A 19,700-nucleotide genomic window follows, 5' to 3' on the forward strand; every position below is an offset into this window, starting at 1 on the left:
GCCCCAAGTATGAGTTATTTCAGAAATGCTTACTCAGACTCTTCTGGATGATGACAACACACACAAACGCAACGTGCTGCTGCTTTCTCCTTTAACGTGCTTCTAATTTTTAGAACGAGCACGTGTCCCCCCCCTCCCCCAATGTGGCTGCTCTGAACTGCACACACAGTGCGTGGGTAAGCTCTCTGTGGGAGCCCCCGAGGCCATTCACAAGGGAGCTGAGATTTGCGCATGTGTGCATAGCGGGGCTCACCTATATAACAAGGTCACCCTAAACATATGATTAGCTGCCACTTCCATTCTTGAATACAAAGTATATAAGTTGTTACCTGTCACTTACATACTTTGTAGATTTTTCTGTCAGTACACAGAGGTACAAACTGTTTTATTTTAAAACAACATGACTTTAACAATTAGAAACAAAAACATCCCATGCTATGCACGTCATAACCTAACTGTGTCTCTGTTAGTGGACACTGAGGTATTCTCCCCGCACTTTTGCTCTTATTTAAATAGTAGATGTTCTGAGCACACGTGCAAACACCTGTTCTGGCAAGATTCCTGGAATTAGAATGAGATCAAAGGACCGAAATGTATTGCACTCTAGTCATTTCAAATTGCTTTGCAGCGCGCGCATGCGTGCGCACACACGTGCACACACACACACACACACACACACACATTGTGCTTTCACCAGAATGTACACATGAGCATCTTGCTAGGCTCTCAATGAACCTTTTACATTCCTGGTAACATGGTAGATAACATAGGCTTCTCTAAATCTGACTTCCATCATTGCTAATAAGGCAAATCCTTTATACTTTACATTTCACCTGTGAATTACCTTCTCAAGTCCTTTACATATTTTTCAACTTGGATTGTTTGACTAATTAATTGAAACTATTATATATTATGGACATTAATTCTTTACTGATTGCAAATGTTTTCTCCCATTTTGTCACTTGGCCTTTAATTTTGCTGTATTTTTGTCATACAGAAGTTGTTTCTTTTAATATATTTTATTGATTTTTTTACAGAGAGGAAGGGAGAGGGAGAGAGAACCAGAAACATCGATGAGACAGAAACATCCATCAGCTGCCTCCTACACATCCTACTAGGGATGTGCCTGCAACCAAGGTACATGCTCTAGACCGGAATAGAACCTGGGACCCATGAGTCCGCAGGCCAATTCTCTATCCACTAAGCCAAACCGATTATGGCAGAAGTTTTGTTTTTTTAAAAAAATTTAATTCTGGAGTGTGAATACAGGGTATATGCAATGCAATCAAACTATACACTTAAGAATGCATGTCAGTACTAATTAGTTCTAATAGTTTACTAGTTAATTCCCTACACTTTTATAAGCAGAAAAAATATTAAATTATGCTGAATAAAACAGCCAGTATCAAAAGACCATAAAGTGCATTCCCTTACATCACAGTCCTGAGTGATGTAATTAGAGGGAGGACAATGGACTGGTGAGGGATGAGGAAATGGGACCAGGGGAGGTGGCTGTGGCTAGCAAAGGTAACACAGGATCCTTATGATCAAAACTGTCCTATATCTCATCCTGAGACTTTGGTGGTTGGTGGTCACACATGTGATCTACACAGAACACACATGAAGCAAACAACCATATGTAGCCTGGTCAACAGATCGCATCAATGCCATTTTCTTTATTGTGAAATTGCACTGAGGGGGAAGCTGAACTATGGAATCTCTTTGTAATATGTTTATTATTTGCATGTGAATCCTGAATTATCTCAAATAATAAATCTATAATTATCTCAAAGTACTAAGGTTTAACAATTTTTAAATAAGAATTACAACACTGACATTCAGTTCACAATCCTGTTTTGCCAGGACACATACACGTCAACCTCGAATACTTTTCGGAGGCCAGTCGATTCCAAGCCCTTGGGGAGCCTCAGCCAGGGCTGCCTCGGGTGCCCGGCCCCTCTCTAGCAGATCGGGCTACATCCCTCGCACGTCCGACCACAGTGTAGTTCTTTGTCTTGAGGACGTACTTACTGAATTTCTAGAATATGCCTCCACAGGATGACCCTACAGAGAAGAGTAAGGAACTTTCCATAGAGCAAATGATGTCATGGAAAAGGATGCAGGAGACAGAAAAAGGAAAGACATCAACAGAGATTTTGGGGGAAAGAGAACAAGTTTATGAAATGCTACTTGTGTAAAACAAGTATGAAATTCTACAACAAAGTGTTATAAAGCCGAAACGGTTTGGCTTAGTGGATAGAGCATCAGTCTGTGGACTGAAAGGTCCCCGGTTCGATTCCAGTCAAGGGCATGTACCTTGGCTGCGGGCACATCCCCGGTGGGGGGGGGGTGCAGGAGGCAGCTGGTTGATGTTTCTCTCTCATCGATGTTTCTAGCTCTCTATCCTTCTCCCTTCCTCTCTGTAAAAAATCAAAAAAATATTTTTTAAAAAGTGTTATAAAGTTAAAACTGCTTATTATAAAAGTGTGTTCCAAGCCTTAAACCAGGCATCTTCAAACTACGGCCACATGCGGCCCGCAGAGGAGTCTGATCCGGCCCGCCAGGTTTTTTGGACAGTGAGCGCAGCTGAGGTGTTACAGTAGGAATTAGTAGTTCATATAGTCCGGCCCTCCAGCTCTCTGAGGGACCGTGATCTGGCCCCCACTTTAAAAAGTTTGAGGACCCCTGCGAAACGATCGAAATTGCTTTGTCTTTCTCGTTTCCTTTAACTTAATTTCTGCATCTCCTACACCTTGTTTTCCTGATTCCTTAGCGACTAGTAGTTGGAGGGAGCCACGGTGGTCACATTACAAAGATTACTGAGTAAACAGGCATACCCTTCTTTCCTCCTGTAAAGCTGTTTTACGTCCTCAGGTGAAACACTTCTTGAAAGGATCAACTTAGCAATTATGAGAGACCACAGTGTGCCATGTTCCATGGATCTAAAAAAGGAAGGGAAAACCTATTTAGAAAGGGTACTTATACAGATTTTTAAACTGTTACAGAATTCAATCAATTCTGGATTTCTGTTACAGAAACTCCCCAGGACTCCTGCACCAAACAACTGCCATGACGGGAAGGGTGGGAGCAGCGCTCTCGTGACAGAACTTCCCAACACAGGGCAGCCCAGCCCCCGGTGTCCTCATGTGGGCGCCCTTACAGCAGGCCTGCGCGACGCCAGGCTGAACTGGGAAAGGACACATCCGGGGACACGGAGGCTGGCGTCCTGGCGGGCAGTGTGCAGGGGGACTGCGGAAAAGCCCTGTCCAGCGGTCAGCCAGCAATTTCAGCCACAAGACACCTGCCTGCTGCGACCTCTGCGACGACGTATTCCCACCCAGCTCCTCATCCCGGGGAGGACCCAGGTTCTAAGATCAGATGCAACCGCGAGCCCCCAGCAGCAGAAGGGGCACAGGAGGCAAGCTGAAGCCATGCCCACAGGCTGCTCCTTCATCGCCTGCCCCTTGAACACATTTTTACATTTAATAACCAGCCAAGTTCAAACATCTCCCCAGAAAAACAAAGAGTACCTAGTACCCATAAGTTTTTATAAAAAATGTGGATTAATTTAGATCATCCTCTGACTGAAAAACTGGTATGAAGAGGGCTTAAAGCCATAAAGTAGTAAAATGGTCGTTTAAAAAATGGAAATAGAAAGTGAGTTTTACCTGTTGAACAGCAGGTGCAAAAGGCCAGATGTATTGCCGAGCCCACACAAGTTATCGTAGGTAATGTCCATCTTCTCCAGCACTTCACGGAACCCGGCGAGGGACGCAGGGGGGCTGTCCAGCTCCGCACACCACTGCAGTGCGTAGAGCAGCTCTGCGGCTGAGAAGGGCACCCGTCAGCATCTGCGCTCGCCCACAACCTCCATCCTGTCACTCCGCCCCTTTCCCAACACTGGTTTCTGTCCACTGGTCTCAGATCTGCGAAATGACTCAAATCTGCTTTGGGATTTTCGAGATAATGAGCACTGAGAACATGTGTTTGATACAACATACCACTCCTCTCCCAAATCTTATTTCGTCCCTCCTGTAGTAGTTAGAAATGTGACAGGAGCCTTAGTTACCAGATAAACACTCAGGTCCAGGCCTGAGTGAGACGTTCCGACCAATGTGTTAAGAATGGGACAGCAGGATACAGCATGGGGCGGGGCCTCGGTGACTGGCACAGCTGCCTTCCAATGGGCTGTCCACAAAGTTATCAATTAGAAACTACAACCTCCCTCACGGGACTGTTGAGAGAATTAAATGACCAAGTATCTTTCACAAAACCTGCCATGTCAGAGATTTTTATTATAAATTTAGTCACAACTCTCCTTTATAAATCCATGTGTGATTTGGATTTTGAAGTCAGAAGGCTAGAGACCTGGCTAATATCTAATCCTCTCCTTTTCAAGCTAAGTAATTCTAAGCAAGTCAAGATAAGAAAAACAGCCCGGCCAGTGTGGCTCAGTGGTTGGGTATCAACCTATGAACCAGGAGGTCACAGTTCTATTTCAGGTCAGGGCACAGGCCCGGGTTGTGGGCTCCACCCCCAGTGGGGGAACATGCAGGAGGCAGCTAATCAATGATTCTCTCCCATCATTGATGTTTCTCTCTCTCTTCTCTTCTCAAATCCATAAAAGTATTTTTAAAAATGAGGAAAGGAAAGATCAGAAGAGCAGTAGCATCTAACTGGTAGGGTTGACAAGATTGAATACATGATGCTGTCCGTTTGGAATCAGGGATCCAGTGAACAAAAAACACGATGCTCTCCTTCCCTGTTCAGCTTTGGGACAGATTCCCTCTGAGCACCATCCTGTGTGCGCAGCTCCTACCCTTCACAGCACGTGGAGCTGGCCAGGCCGTGCTCCCTGCCTCCTCGGCACAGCCTCCGCCCAGCGAGGTCCCGGCTAAGGGCGTGCCCCTGAGCCGACACAGGAACTGGAAAGGCCCTCCACCCCTAGGGCCACCCTGTACGGTTACATGGACCGGGAGTGTGCACCATCTGAGCCCACTCGCGAGGAAGAAGGTTCAGCCGACGGAGACCAAGATACAGTGGTCCACACGTCACATTAGGTCGGGCCCTCGAGGAGCCACCAGACTCGCTAGATGCTCTCCTGGCTCAGGACACAGGGTCGCTGATGCTGATGTCCTGCTGGTCTGAAAAGTGTTCTGACACCAAATTCTGCTCAACACCTGACGAGAGCCAAGATTTCGCTGTTTCCACCCGACTTGCAACTGAACATTCATCACTTAACTGAGCTCAAATTTCCCATTCCTAAAAGAGTTAATTAGGAACTGAAGATTCTGGATTCTTTAAAGACTTAAATCGCAGTATAATCAAAAATATTTCAAAATTTGTATTTATGCTCATATATACTTACTTATTTTCTCGAGCTCATTATTTTCTAGGACTATTTCCTTTTTCAGTGCAACTAATATCATTTTGCTCAATAATGCCGAAGTACACAAATGGCTAGGGAGTTTCTTTGTATCTTGTTCTTTACAATCTGCTTTGAAACACTCATAATTCAAACTCAGTCGTCCTTCTAAAAGAGGTCTATGCAACCACTGCAAAAATATAAATTATATGCACAATCATTACATATTCTATTTACCATCTAGTGTACAAATATGACAGGAAAAATAGTTATCAGAACATTCACATCGTCACTAAAATGACTTCAGAAATGAAGCTGCATCTGCTCACTATTAGTCTGTTAGCACCTTAGTTTGTTAGAAGCCTAGGCTTTGGTTTCTGCTGCTGGAGCCTCCCACATGCATGTTCCTGCAGACCCACGGACATCACACACGATACAGAGCATTGAGGCATCAGAGCAAAGAGAGCTCTATTCTCACTCACTTGCTTTTCTTCACCAGAAATGAATACATCTACACTCACACAAAATCCAAACCTCAGAGTGAGAAATGCTCTCCGGCCTCAAACATACCTGCTTCGGCAGCAACCGTCTCATCTTCTCCCACTCCCGGTGGTCTGGCATCACACTCGCAATGTAGATGCCCAGAAGGGACGTGTCTTCACTCTCTAAGAGCTTCTTCAGCAAATCATCAGCAGCAGACAAGAGTCCCTGGAGACTGAAAATAATGCAGAGGACTCAGTCGCTGCTGTTAGGCTGAATGACCTCACGCCCTGGCACATGGTCAATGCCACGGCAGGCGACAGCTGACCTGAACAAAACGCCAGAGCAGCACAGGCAGCAGCCTTTCCATGCCACTCCTCCCACACACAGGCCCACTGGGGACGCAGTCCCATGATTGTGATTTTATTTTTTTTATTTATTTATTTTTTAAATATATTTTATTGATTTTTTACAGATAGGAAGAGAGGGATAGAGAGTTAGAAACATCGATGAGAGAGAATCATCGATCAGCTGCCTCTTGCACACCCCCTACTGGGGATGTGCCCGCAACCAAGGTACATGCCCTTGACCGGAATCGAACCTGGGACCTTTCAGTCCGCAGACCAATGCTCTACCACTGAGCCAAACCAGTTTCGGCTCCCATGATTGTGATTTTAAATTGAGTGATACTTCCACCTCAGCACGAAGGGGACCTGACCTATTTCAGACCCGATCTTTCTGAAACACAGCTCCCTTCTTCCATAAAAGAGCACGGTGACCAGAAAGTGTTTGTCTCAACCCCAAAGGCCTCTGGGTGCATCTGACTAGTTTTCAATGTAATACGTGGACTTAGTAAGAGCTGTGACGTACACTGCAATTCAAATGCCTTAAGACAGTGGCTGTCAGACGCCAGGGAACTGGGCGAGAACGGCCACATGACCCTCCAGGAGGCTGTGGTCACACCGCCCAGGGGAGACGGAGGACACCAGCGCCCGCCACGGCAGCCAGGAGTGGGCAGGCCTGTCACGCCGGGATTCTTCTTCCAGGAGCTTATGACCCACGTGGAGAAATCCTCTCGGGAGTCCTAGCACTTTCTTACCTAACAAGTCATTTTCCACAGGCACCCCACACTAGTATGAAGCCTGACTAAGGACAATGATCAAGTAATAAGAGATGGTGTGCAAATGAGCACAGAAATGGTCACCTCATAATGTCCAGAGACGGAGACTGAGCCTGGTTCTTCAGCCACAGCGCCGACGCCCGCAGGAAGGCACTCGGCTGAACTGGATGGCCAGGATGGTGGACCAACAAATTCACGCCAGAGAGCCATGTATTCTTCAGTTTACAGACAAGAAAGTCTAAAATCAAAATGTCAACAGTAATTTGTAAACCCGCTGAAGTAAATATAATCATTATAAAACATCTGAAAGAACTCACTGCAGATCTCAGATTTCTCTTTTTTTTTTTTTTTATATTTTATTTATCTTTCACAGAGAGGAAGAGAGAGGGATAGAGAGTTAGAAACATCGATGAGAGAGAATCATTGATCAGCTGCCTCCCGCACACCCCCCACCGGGGACGTGCCCGCAACCAAGGCACATGCCCTTGCCCGGAACTGAACCCGGGACCCTTCAGTCCGCTGGCCGACGCTCCATCCACTGAGCCAAACCGGTCCCGGCCAGATCTCAGATTTCTAAGGTGCCATTTAAAAAAGAAAACAGCCCTGGCTGGCTTGGATAGAGCGCTGGCCTGCGGACTAAAGGGTCCCAGGTTCGATTCTGGTCAAGGGCACGTGCCCGGGTTTCAGCCTTGATCCCCAGTGGGGGGGCATGTAGGAGGCAGCTGATCAATGATTCTCTCTTATCCTTGATGTTTCTATCTTTCTCTCCCTCTCCCTTCTACTCTGAAATCAATAAAAATAAAAATATTTTAAAATAATAATAAAGAAAACCAAATTGCTATTCAATGTCAAACAAAATGTGTTATAAATATGCAATAATAAAGCTAGCTCATGCCACGTCAGGTAAAAAATGGTAAGATTTTTAAAGTTAGATTTTTTTTCTGCCCTGAAATCCTTTAGGTGTGAAAAACAGTATTCCTTTTCCAAATATAGAAGTTAGCACTGAAGAAGGGTTGGACAGGAGGGCTTCCTATCAGTAGTATTTTTTAAATGTTCCTTTTATAAATAAGTCTAAATTAACACAAGGCAGAATATAATCCTTAAAAAAGGCAATCTAAATTTCATTTTGACATACATCAAGACTGAAAGTTTATTAACATTGCGGACGGATCACGAGAATTCTTGCTTCATATTACATAGTGTTTTACAAAGTATCATACTTTCAAAAGTTATTTGTTTGTAAGAACATGTAATAAATAACTTCAAAATGTAATGGGTATTTAATTTTAAAGCGTGCCTTTAACATTTACATAAAACATTTTTGGTTCTCATTCAATAGAAACTTATCTGGCCACTGGTAAAGCTAGCAATAAAACTACTGGTCTGCATATGTTAAGAGAAGGAAAGAGATATTAATAAATGTGGAAAATAAGGCATGAAGAAATTAAGCAAACTACCAGAGCTCCTGAGTAAAGGGGCTAACATTCTAACCATGGCCCCTTGCAAAATGCTATCACAGAAGAACTTGAAACATCACATCCATATACATCCTTAACCTGGTTTCAAAGCTGAAAGTGTTTATGATTTGTAGCCCTTTACTCAAAAGCATGACTCCGTTAACCAAGCCTCGCACTGACATGCGAAGGTCCGGGCCAGAGTCCAGCAGAACCGGTGAGCAGGGGCTGTTACCTGGCAGGCGGGCGTTGGCTCTGCTCTGAGCACACAACTGAAAGAGAGTGAGCAGCAAGTCTTCTGAGGACGGCACCAGTAGGTGCCCCGTCGCTGAGCTGAAATAGGCATAGGCCACATCGCAGGTGAAAGACACTGAAGAGTCAATACTGTCAGCTTCTGACCGTTTCTTTATGTTGGATAGGGTTTCATGAAGTTTAACAATAATTCTTTCAACATATACCTCTCCAATCAAGTAATCTAGAGAAAAATAATCACAAACAATAGAAAATATTAGCAGTATAATTTTGAATAACTTCCACTTGAGTCTATGTGTTAAAGAAGGAAAAAACAAACAAACAAAAAAAAGGTGCTAGTGTATTTGACAAAAGAAAATCCCATTAGCCAAACTGTTCTCACACAGAAAAGCCCTCACATGGAAAAGCAGTTCTAGCCCAGCCGGCGTGGCTCAGTGGTTGAGCATCAACCTATGAGCCAGGAGGTCACGATTCGATTCCTGGTCAGGGCACATGTCCTAGTTGTGGACTCGATCTCCAGTGTGGGGCGTGCAGGAGGCAGCCAATCAATAATTCTCACTCACAATGGATGTCTCTAACTCTCTCCCTCTCCCTTCCTCTCTGAAATCAATAAAAATAACACTTTAAAAAAAAAGCATTTTTACATTAGATTTAAAAACAATGCTCTACAAAATTAGAGCGAAGAACTTTGCTAAATTCAAAACCCTTTAGAAATAATACACTAAAGATATTAAATGTCATCCAAGTCATGCTACAAAGATTAGCAAACATTTAGGGTACTTATACAATTAAGATATTTCAATGAAGTAAGTCTTGTTATTCTCAACCAATAATATGCAAACTTAGGAGCATGAAACCCACGGAAAGAGGAAGCCGCAATGTTGCCTACCGTTGTTAACATGCTGGGATAACACCAAGCTTAAGAGCGCCCATCTTTCTGAGAAGTAAGGTTCAGACGTCACTGTGGATTCCAAGTCCTTGTTGCAAAGATGACTTGCCAAGGTTACCAACTTCTCTCCAAGGATATCTCCTTTCAGCCAAGAAATTACTAAAGCATGTTTATCTGAACGAGAACATGCCTAAAACCACAATTAGAGCCATGGTTAGGAATACAGTCAGCACTTTACCTGCCTGAGGGAGTCCTCGTCCCAGACCGCATGCCTCCCTTTGTCACGGGGCCCGGCACACGCCCCCTCCTCCTCACGTCTAAGGTTGGGCCACTAGGCCTTGCTCACTGCACTCTATGCTCTTCTCATCCATCTTCCCCACCATGAGTACCCCCTCTTACCCACTCATCACAATCCCGCCTGCTTTATGAACCCCATCTTCTCCAGCCCATGCTCATCGCTAACTGTCTCAGACTGTCTAAGGCACTTACTGGACTGTATTATTATTTACACTGTTTCATCTGCGTGTGTCTTGTTTCCAATGAGACTGTCAGTTCCTTGAAAGCAGAGACTGTCTTAAACTTCTTTGACACCTATCAACACTGCAGACATGCTCAACAACAGAGGGCTCGACTTTGAGGACACTTTTTTAAAATGCTCTATAGGTATGCAATTTTGTTCATTAATTTTTTAAAGAACAATTAATATGTAATAATGGAAAATTAGTTCAATAGGAGTAATGGGACTTATTGTTTCCACAAATTCTTTGAAATAATTACCAGGGCCTGATATCTGACAGCAACTGGTTTATTTTCATGGGGTGGGGAAGCAAGGGAAAAAGGTGTAAATCCACCCCAAGAGCATGCTGATCCATGTTCCCCGAGCTTCTTTTGCTTTAAGGGCTGAGAAGAAAGGAATTTGCAACTTGGTTCATTTCAAAGCAATCTATGGAGAAAAAAAAAATTCCAAGTGTGGATTGGGTAGTGCCTGAAAAACTGTTTATCCTTTTACTTAAAAAATTGTAGGTAAAGGGGGACATCTGTGATATTCTCAATAAAAATGAAAAAAAAAATGTAGATAACCAGTGCTTTTATTTTAGCCCAAGCTTTACCACTATCCTGGCTTTATGACTTTGGACAAATCTTTTAAAAAAATCCTCACCTGAATAAATGTTTTCATTAATTTTCAGAGAGAGGGAGGAAAGGGATAGTGGGAAAGAAGGGGGTAAGGGAGGGAAGGAGAGAGGGAAGGAGGGAGGGGAGGAGGGAGGGAAGGAGGGAGGGAGGGAAAAAGGCAGGGAGGGAGCCTCCCATATAGGCCTGGACCAGGGATCCAACTAGCACCTTATGTGCGCTGATGGGAAATCAAACCTGAAACCTTTTGATATGGAATGACATTCCAACCAACTGAACAACCTACTGGACTAGGGCATTGGATAAATCTCCTTCTCTTTTTTTAATATTTTTATTGGTTTCAGAGAGGAAGGGAGAGAAAGAGAAACAATGAGAATCATGGATTGGCTGCCTTCTGCAAGCCCCACACTGAGGATTGAGCCTGCAACCCAGCCAGATGCCCTTGACCAAAATCAAGCACAGGACCCTTCAGTCCACAGGCCAATGCTCTATCCCTGAAGCCAGGGCTGGCAAATCTCTTAAATCAACCTGCACCTATTTCCTAATGTGAAAAATGAAGATTAAACTAGAAAATCTCTAAGGTCCCCTTCTAGATACAAAATTCAGGTTGTTTTTAAAAAGGGTGACTATAGGACTCTTCTCAGAGTATGAGGTTGCATTAAAAAACAAGGGAAACTAGAGTTTAGACAGCTACAAAATAGGCTTTCTTACTACAGTTTACCAAATAAACCAATCTATTTTACAGAATCCAGAAAATAGCCTTCTGAATAAAATGTGTCTCAGGTTAGCAAGATGTGAAGTTCAACTTCTGTTTTAACCAAGCTACAGAAAGAATGAGACCAGCTCTAAGGAGAGGGAGTGCCTCCTACATGCACGTGAGGGAGGCAAACCCTGCCCAGGAGGATGACCTCCCAGCACGTGTCTGGACTGCGTGCAGGTCCTTTCCAAGCTGGCAGTGCGCACACTGCTCTCATCAGTCCCAGCTCCCTGGCTCTGACTCTAGACCCGCAGGCAGCGCTGTTATTGTTGCTCCACGCCGCCCGGCTATGGGGAGAGAAGGCACTGGATAAGCGAATGCAAAGATGTGCCTGGTAAGTCACATTTCTCGTTAAAAAACGGTAACGTTCTGTTTTTCTTTTGTAAAAACAAACTATTGGGGGAAATGGGAAGTGACTGTTAAACTGGCAGAGCTTCAGTTTTGCAAGATGAAAAAGCTCTGGAAACCAGCTGCACAGTAACTTGAGAGCACATAGCACTACTGCACTGCACACTGAGAAACGGTGAGGTGATAAATTTTACTTATGTTACACCATCACTTCACTTTATTTTTAGTTATTTTTTACTGATGGGAGAGGGAGAGGGAGGGAAGGAGGGAGAGAGGGAAGCGGAAAGAGAGGGAGAGAGACGGGGGGGGGGGGGGGGAGAAACATTGATTTGTTGCTCCACTTATTTATGCATTCATAGGTTGATTCTTGTATATGTCCTGAACAGGTAACAAAACCACAACCTTGGTCTATTAGGAAAACGCTCTAACTGAGCTATGTGGTCAGAGCTGTAACATAATTTTAAAAGAGAGAAAAGCCCTAATCGGTTTGGCTCAGTCGATAGTGCCTCAGCCTGAGAACTGAAGGGTCCCAGGTTCAATTCTGGTCAAGGGCACATGCCTGAGTTTCGGGCTCAATCCTCAGTGTGGGGCCTTCCCGAGGCAGCCAATCAATGATTCTCTCTCATCACTAATGCTTCTCTTTCTCTCTCTCTTCCTCTCTTAAAAACAAAAAACAAAATCTTCTTTAAACAGATAGAAAAACACTTGTAAATTAAAGAGTTATCTGTGTAAAACTTAAAAATAACCTAAAAATGCTTTAAAAATATAGGTACCTAGTCCTAAAATTTCTAGGGGTAGAAATGTGTTAAGTTACATCTGTACCTTCATTAGGAAATACTGAAACTATTTTAACTTTCAAAATTGTTTATGTTCCTTGATTTATTTTCATTATTCTCATCACCAATTTCTTATTTAGTCCAGAGGCCATCAAATGTTGGAAGCTGAGCCAACAATTGCCCTATGTGTTCTAGTCAAAGCTAGAGCCACTCAGTCCCTTTATGTAGAAGGAAAAGTAACGAGGGTAAGAGTAGAAATTTCAGCCTTTGTTTAAAAAATAGCTTTTAACCCTGCGTTTGTTTCCTGCTAAGAAGAAACCCTGGATATTCCAGAGCCTGTTTATCCGCCCCTGGTACGCCTAACCAGAAAAACACTACAGAAAGGCAAGCACCACATCTTCCCAGCTACAGGAAGTTACAAGGACGAGGAAGTCCTCCAACAGACACCTGACCACATTCCAGGGAGTGATTGTGACTGCGGCGTTAATGTTTCCACACTCATAAACACAAAAAGAAAAAGGAAATCATCCCTGTGATACCTTTTCAATGATCTGAAGAACCGAATTCCATTTCAGATCCACCTAAAAGAAGAAAGAGTCAGGAACAATCTCTGAACAAACAGTACACATATAGAAGTACATTAAGTAACCTTGTGATCACTGAAAAATAAAACCTTTCTAGCTCGTCCAACTGTAACGCATGGAGTGAAAGCACTAACCCTTTTACTTCCAAGCTCTTGTCTCACCGCTTCCCAAGTCACAGTCACCACACTGCTTGTCCTCAGAAACCACCCCCTCACCACCCGGCAGGACCCACTTTACTTGTCTGTGATCACAGGTGGGTACACCATTCCTCTGAAAAAATACCCAGCGGTAATACCTCAGTGAGATCATCCAGGATGTCTTTCCTCTCCTTCTCATCCTTGCAGCAACAAAGGGCACTGTACAGAATGTCCACCACGAAGTCGGCCTCCGTCCTCGTGTCTTCGTTTAGCCAACCCACCACTTTCTGGTATAAGAACTGCACTGCCGGGTTTCTCTGTATAAGTTTGGCTATTTCCAGAGGTTTGGATTTGGCGATACTCGGCTTTTCATCACCTAGTAGCATCTTGAATACTTGGGTTGAAGAGAAGGAACTGAGCAGAGTGGAAAGAAACCTCAGGTGTTGCTCTGACTTCTGTTCATTGACATAATTAATACTCATCTCTGCTAGTCTGCAGACTAAGTCTTCCAGCGGTTTCTTCCGCCGCGGAGACATCAAGTCTGAGTCGGGAGGCGGGGGGAGAGGCTTAGCCACTAATGCACAGATCTCACTGTGCTCCCCTTCGGAGGAGACACGCTTCTCATTCTGGTCGTCACCTTCAGGGACCTCATCAGCAAACCTAACCTTACCCGCTCTTTTGGCACTTGACTTCAGTGAGCTCTTCGGCTTCTGAAGGACCTGCAGAAGGCTCGATACACCTGAAACACACTTCACATCAGCTTCTGGCACGTTGATCTTTTTGTAACAGACCTCGGAGAGTCTTTCCCAGAAATTCAGCAGCACTTTCTCCAAGTTCTGAGCCGCTTTATCATTTTTCTCCATGTCTGCTTTGGCTTCCCAAGAACTTAAAGTTTCTGCTAAATAGTCAAAGAGTTGCCCATCATGCAATCTTGGGTCTTTAAGAACTGTGTCAATAACAGGAATCAGCTGAAAAGTAAGGTGAAACAGAAAAGTTCAGTTTTCAGGAGAAATATGTAACATTTAAACAAGGTATTTGCAAAATATTAGGTCTAGTAATAATTAATGTCGTTTTCTAATACTTTTTAAAATCGAATTTATTTAAACAATACAACAAAATTTAATCAACAATATAGTTGCCGTTGTTTTCTACTACTTGTGCCCAACGCTCAGGAAGCATTTTAATCCCTCTGTTGTAAAATTCTTGTGATTTTGATGCAAAAAATTCGGTCAATGCATTTTTGAGGCATTCTTCATTATTAAATTTTTTTCCAAGAAAGTTTTGCAAAGAACGAAACAAATGGTAATCGAAAGGGGCAATATCAGGAGAATATGTAGGTTGAGGGAGAACTTCCCATTCCAACTGGCGCAGTTTTTCAGCAGTGATTCTTGCAGTATGCGGTCGTGCGTTATCGTGGTGAAGAATTACGCCCTTCCGATTAATCAGCGCGGGTTCTTTTTCTCTTAAAGCTTGGGCTAACCTTTCCAATTGGGCACTATACACTGCACTTGTAATGGTTTGGTTAGATGGTAAAAGTTCATAATGAACAATTCCTTTAAAATTCCACCAAACACACATCACTTTTTTCGCATGCAAGTCAGGTTTTGGCGTGGGCTGCAGAGCCTCATTTTTGTCCAACCATTGAGGCCGCCTTTTCAAATTAACATATAGCACCCATTTTTCATCTCCGGTAACAATTTGCTCTAAAAACGGCAAATGGTTTTGACGAGAGAGGAGCGAACTGCAAATTGTGACTCTTTGATTACGGTTGATGTCGGTCAACTCATGAGGAACCCATTTTCCAAACTTTTGGACTTTGCCAAGTGCACGCAATTGATTGGAAATTTAAAGTTGTCGCAAGCTCTTGTTGGGTAATTTGAGGATTTTGCACCAAAAGAGCTTGAAGAGCTTCTTGATCAAAACTGGACACACAGCCTCGACCACTCTTGTCATCTAACGAAAAATTTCCCTCGCGTAATTTCTCATACCAACGCTGGCATTTTCTGACGCTAACTGCATCTTGACCAAGAGCACTACAGATGTTTTTTGCAGCCTCACTTGCTTTTCTTCCTAATTGGAACTCGTAAAGCATGCAGTGCCAAATATGCTCTTCATCCGCCATCTTCTTAGCCCTAGTTTTGCAACAAAAACCAAACCAAACACAAACTTTTTCAAGCAAAACTTGTTAATTGCACTTCACACGTTCTGTAGATACCACGTTTGAAGGTTATGTCAATACAAGTCAACACCAAGCAAGATTTTAAACGAATGTTTAAAAATGACATTAATTATTACTAGACCCGATATTATAAATGTTCATAATTAATGAACAAAAAACATGGATTCCCACCCCCGAACTCTGAAAAGAGTTAACCTGAAAATAATTTTCATATCATAGAAAGAGCATAATGATTTCACACTATTCCCCCTGCATTACTTTGTTTTTATATGATTAACCAAGATTAATGTCATTAACAGATAATATAGTTTTCTCTTCATCTTCTGAAGTTATTCAAGTTTTCTTATTTTCTAAGCCATTATGAAAGACACAGAAGACCTACAGAAATCAGAACCCTTTTTATTAAATTACAAAAATAAGAGAAGTTGACTATCTGTGAAAGCAAGGAGGATCTGGGCTTTTATTATATCAATATTCCACCGTAAGAGCCATTATTCCAAAACCTGCTTGTATCCCTGGTTCTAAAAGCCAAGCACAGCTGTTCACAAAAGGATACAAGGCCCCGCTGGGCGTGGTTCAGAGGCTGAGTGTCAATCCAGGAACCAAGAGGTCACAGTTCAATTCCCGGTCAGGGCACATGCCCAGGTTTCAGGCTCAATACCCAAGAGGGGCATGCAGGAGGCAGACAATAAATGATTGTCTCATCACTGATGTTTCTCTCTCTCTCCCCTCTCCCTTCCTCTCTGGAATCAGTAAAAATATGTACATATTAAAAAGCATACAGGTATGTAAATATCCTATATAATAAAAAGGTAATTGCAGGCAAGGGAGCAATTAGGCATCAATCAGGCTGGCAGGGGAGTGGTTAGGGGGTGATCAGACTGGCAGGCAGAAGCGATTAGGGGCAATCAGGCAGGCAGGCAGGCAGGCGAGCGATTGGGAACCAGCAGTACTGGGATCGGGCCTAAATGGCAGTTGGACATCCCTCGAGAGGTTCCAGATTGGAGAGGGTGCAGGCTGGGCTGAGGAACACCACCCCCATGCACAAATTTCATGCACCAGGCCTCTAGTTTTTAAATAACTGTTTGCATCATTTAAACTTAATACAAAAGGTCACAAATAGCAATTTCTAAATTCCATTTTGCATTTCAACTCTTAAAACAGGCAGGGCTTGTACATCCAGAGACTAGTCCCCAGACATAATAGCATGAGACTATTCTACTACCAGCTGTGACACCCTTAGGAGGAAGGCTAATCAACAGAAATGGCAACAAGACTCAAAGAGCTGTTCTCTTCATGGTCAGGGTGAGGTCCGGGTGGTTTCACACTATGCATACCTGGTCGTTGACGAGCATCTCCTCCATCTCCTCCTCACCTAAGCTTTGCTGCATTATAAAACGCAGGCATTCAAAAAAAGCAGACATCACTGCTGAGCACTCTGAGAAGCTGGCTTTGATTCTCTCTGTTGACAGCCTGAAATAACAAAAACTGTGGCTTACTCTTTCATAGAAAAGAATATAAGCAATGCAGAAACACCAAAACAAAGCCATGGAAAAGGCATCCACCAAAAGAAGATGAATTTTTACAAATAAAATTCTTAAACTGAAAACTGAGAATACAGTCTGATAAAATGTAAACTTGAAGAACTGTGAAAAAAGTCTCAAGTACCCAAGAACATTTTCAATTTAATTCTCTAAAAATTTGAAAAGTGTTAAATGAACAGTAAAGCAATTTTGGGAAAATTTAAATAAGACACTAATGTATATGTGTTCTACCCATCTGAGAAAATAACAGAAAACTCCTTCACGTTATAGAGCAAGACTAGCCTGGCCGGTGTGACTCAATGGCTGAGCTTCAATCTATGAACCAGGAGGTCAGTCTGATTCCGAATTAAGACACATGCATGGGTTGCAGGCTTGATCCTGAGAAGGGGGCATGCAGGAGGCAGCCGATCGATGAGTCTCTCTTATCATTCATGTTTCTCTCTCTTTCATCCTCTCTCTTCCTCTCTGATAACAATAACAAATATTTTTAAAGATCAAGACTTTAAATTCCTTACCCTGCAACTAGAGAGGTGAGGAAGTTTCTGAAGAAGTCCAGCCTTGGGTCTGTGATGGACTGAGGGAGTTTGCTGATGAACGGCAGAAGATAAGGATATATAACAGTGGCAAGACCCCGACCACCTTCACGAACCACAGCTGACAGTTTGGGGAAAACACTTTTTTTTGCATTTACATGAAGCCAACAGTCCTAACCAAAGAAAGATTATAATAATAAAGATTATAAACATAATTTTCCCAACTAACAGAGAAGACACATAGGTCTTAAAAATAAAAATCAAGTATTCTACCTAAAAAAGCTAGCATCTCCCACTGTCTTTATAAACTAAAACTCTGAAATTATAAGAAATTTATTACATATAGTATCATGTATCCTACATGCTTCCAAAAAATATTCACCAGAAATAACTACTTACAATTAAAATATTTCTATAAAAGCTGCATTCTCAAAATAACAGCAATAGTTAGTCTTAAATATAAGATTCAGATATGCTTGCTTCAATGAGCCACATAAGAATGAGTGATGGCTAAACGAAAGTAAATAAAACTCTTTGCCATTTTATAATCAGTTTATGATTTACACAAGATTTGGATTAAATATTTTATTTCCAAGAAGCTTTTTTCCAATAACTTTCAGATATTATAACCTAGAAGCTCTCTCCAAGACAAGTGTTCCTGGGTGTACTAAATGTGCTTCTCCTACGTACCTCGATAGTTGTAAGTGTATAAAGTACAGCTTCCCAGAGAGCACGGCAGACAATGGGGTCACTGTCATCAATGCTAAGTAGAACAGACGAGCTCACTTTTGATGCTTCCTTTTGCATCAACTGTGGAATACGCTGGCACAAAGCAGAAACTAACTCAAAGTAAGCTGAGCGGATCTAAAAGAAAACACAGAAGTTGAATTAAATTCAAGCAAAATAAAACTAGGATAGGCTTTTATTCATTGTTAAGGACAGATAGGTTACTCATAACCTTCCCATTAATAAAATGAAAACTAGAAAAATATGTCAAATAATATTTTTAAGAGTATGGAATGAATGAGAAGCCACTAGGAATAAGCAAGCCAAAAATGTAGGTAGAAAGAATTCAACTTCCTGTTTCTGTGGCTGAAGCAAATCAGAGCTAAGTGCAGAACCCTTCACTGGGGCCATGGATTATTCCTACAGACTTGCTAGCAGCACAATGTTACACAGAATCAGACAAAAACAAGATACCTAGAGCCACTATCACTAGAAACCAAAGTTAACACAGAGATCTGAGACTTTAAATCTTAAAATTATCAGTTACAAACTCCATACCAACAATCCTTATTACAGTTAACAAAAGTTTAAGAAATTTGAGAGGAAGGACTATTAGAAAAGGCACAGATCTGAAAAATAAGCAAATACAATTCCTAATCTAAAAATAAATACATAATTATTTAAAGCTCAGTTCAAAAAAAAATTATCCAAGTAGCTTGAAAAGACAAAAAGAAAAACACCAACAAGAGTGTAAGACACACAAAGAGGATGAAAACAGCACATCCTAAGCAAGAAAAGATGTCAACAAGCAGATTAGAACCACACACACAGCACCATCAACAGAGCGTCACATAGCGGAGTAACTCAAGTTAGAGTCACTGAACTGCTATTGCTCAGGTGACAACGAGGAAGCTGCGAGTCTAGACCAGAGATGAGCAGGACTCTGCATGCACTGATGGTCCAGTCCAGCATAACAGCCGTTCAAGTGAGCACTCCAGCCCGAGTCCATATGCATTTTCTCTCGACTCAGCAAATGAGGTTTTCGGAAAAATAAATGCTCACAGATCTGAGGATACAGGCATGAAGAGCTGTGAGGGGTGGGAAGATAAATGGAGTGGAGGCCCCTTCTGAAAACTACTCAGCCTTCAGAAGCCATGGCCACATACACATCTAGGAACATGATGAGTGTAAAGCATTTTAATACTTTTTAAAGTACTAAGTAAAAAGCAGTAAATGGAAAGGAATGTAACACGACGCCATGTGAGCACATTTAGAAGGTCAGCGGGCGGAGGCGGAGACAAAGGAAAGGGAAGAATGAACATGTGCCACCAGAAGAGCTTTGTGCCCCACAATGGTAAGGTGCCAGGAGTGAGGAGGACGACAGTTCACTTTGACGCTGACGCCCAAATAGGAAATAACAAAAAG

The 19,700-nt window shown here is 42.7% G+C and overlaps 1 protein-coding gene across 2 annotated transcripts in view; it reads right to left on the minus strand.

Annotated features, from left to right (window-relative positions):
• Positions 1-19,700, minus strand: part of LTN1 (listerin E3 ubiquitin protein ligase 1) — a 48,166-nt gene that overhangs the window by 15,132 nt on the left and 13,334 nt on the right. For both annotated transcript variants that reach the window (XR_004987033.1, XM_036432660.2), the window contains exons 7-18: positions 18,240-18,413; positions 17,532-17,722; positions 16,810-16,945; positions 13,452-14,261; positions 13,112-13,153; positions 9,561-9,750; positions 8,655-8,894; positions 7,050-7,203; positions 5,936-6,080; positions 5,369-5,555; positions 3,669-3,828; positions 2,838-2,942 (exon numbers count right to left, since the gene is read on the minus strand). Coding sequence is in view for 1 of the 2 variants with exons in the window: in XM_036432660.2 (XP_036288553.1) it covers positions 2,838-2,942; positions 3,669-3,828; positions 5,369-5,555; positions 5,936-6,080; positions 7,050-7,203; positions 8,655-8,894; positions 9,561-9,750; positions 13,112-13,153; positions 13,452-14,261; positions 16,810-16,945; positions 17,532-17,722; positions 18,240-18,413 (2,534 nt within the window). In the remaining variant the exon portion in view is untranslated. The remainder of the gene's footprint in view (positions 1-2,837; positions 2,943-3,668; positions 3,829-5,368; positions 5,556-5,935; positions 6,081-7,049; positions 7,204-8,654; positions 8,895-9,560; positions 9,751-13,111; positions 13,154-13,451; positions 14,262-16,809; positions 16,946-17,531; positions 17,723-18,239; positions 18,414-19,700) is intronic.

This window comes from Pipistrellus kuhlii, unplaced genomic scaffold (genome assembly GCF_014108245.1).
Source record: "Pipistrellus kuhlii isolate mPipKuh1 unplaced genomic scaffold, mPipKuh1.p scaffold_m20_p_115, whole genome shotgun sequence".
NCBI classification, from domain to species: Eukaryota; Metazoa; Chordata; class Mammalia; order Chiroptera; family Vespertilionidae; genus Pipistrellus; species Pipistrellus kuhlii.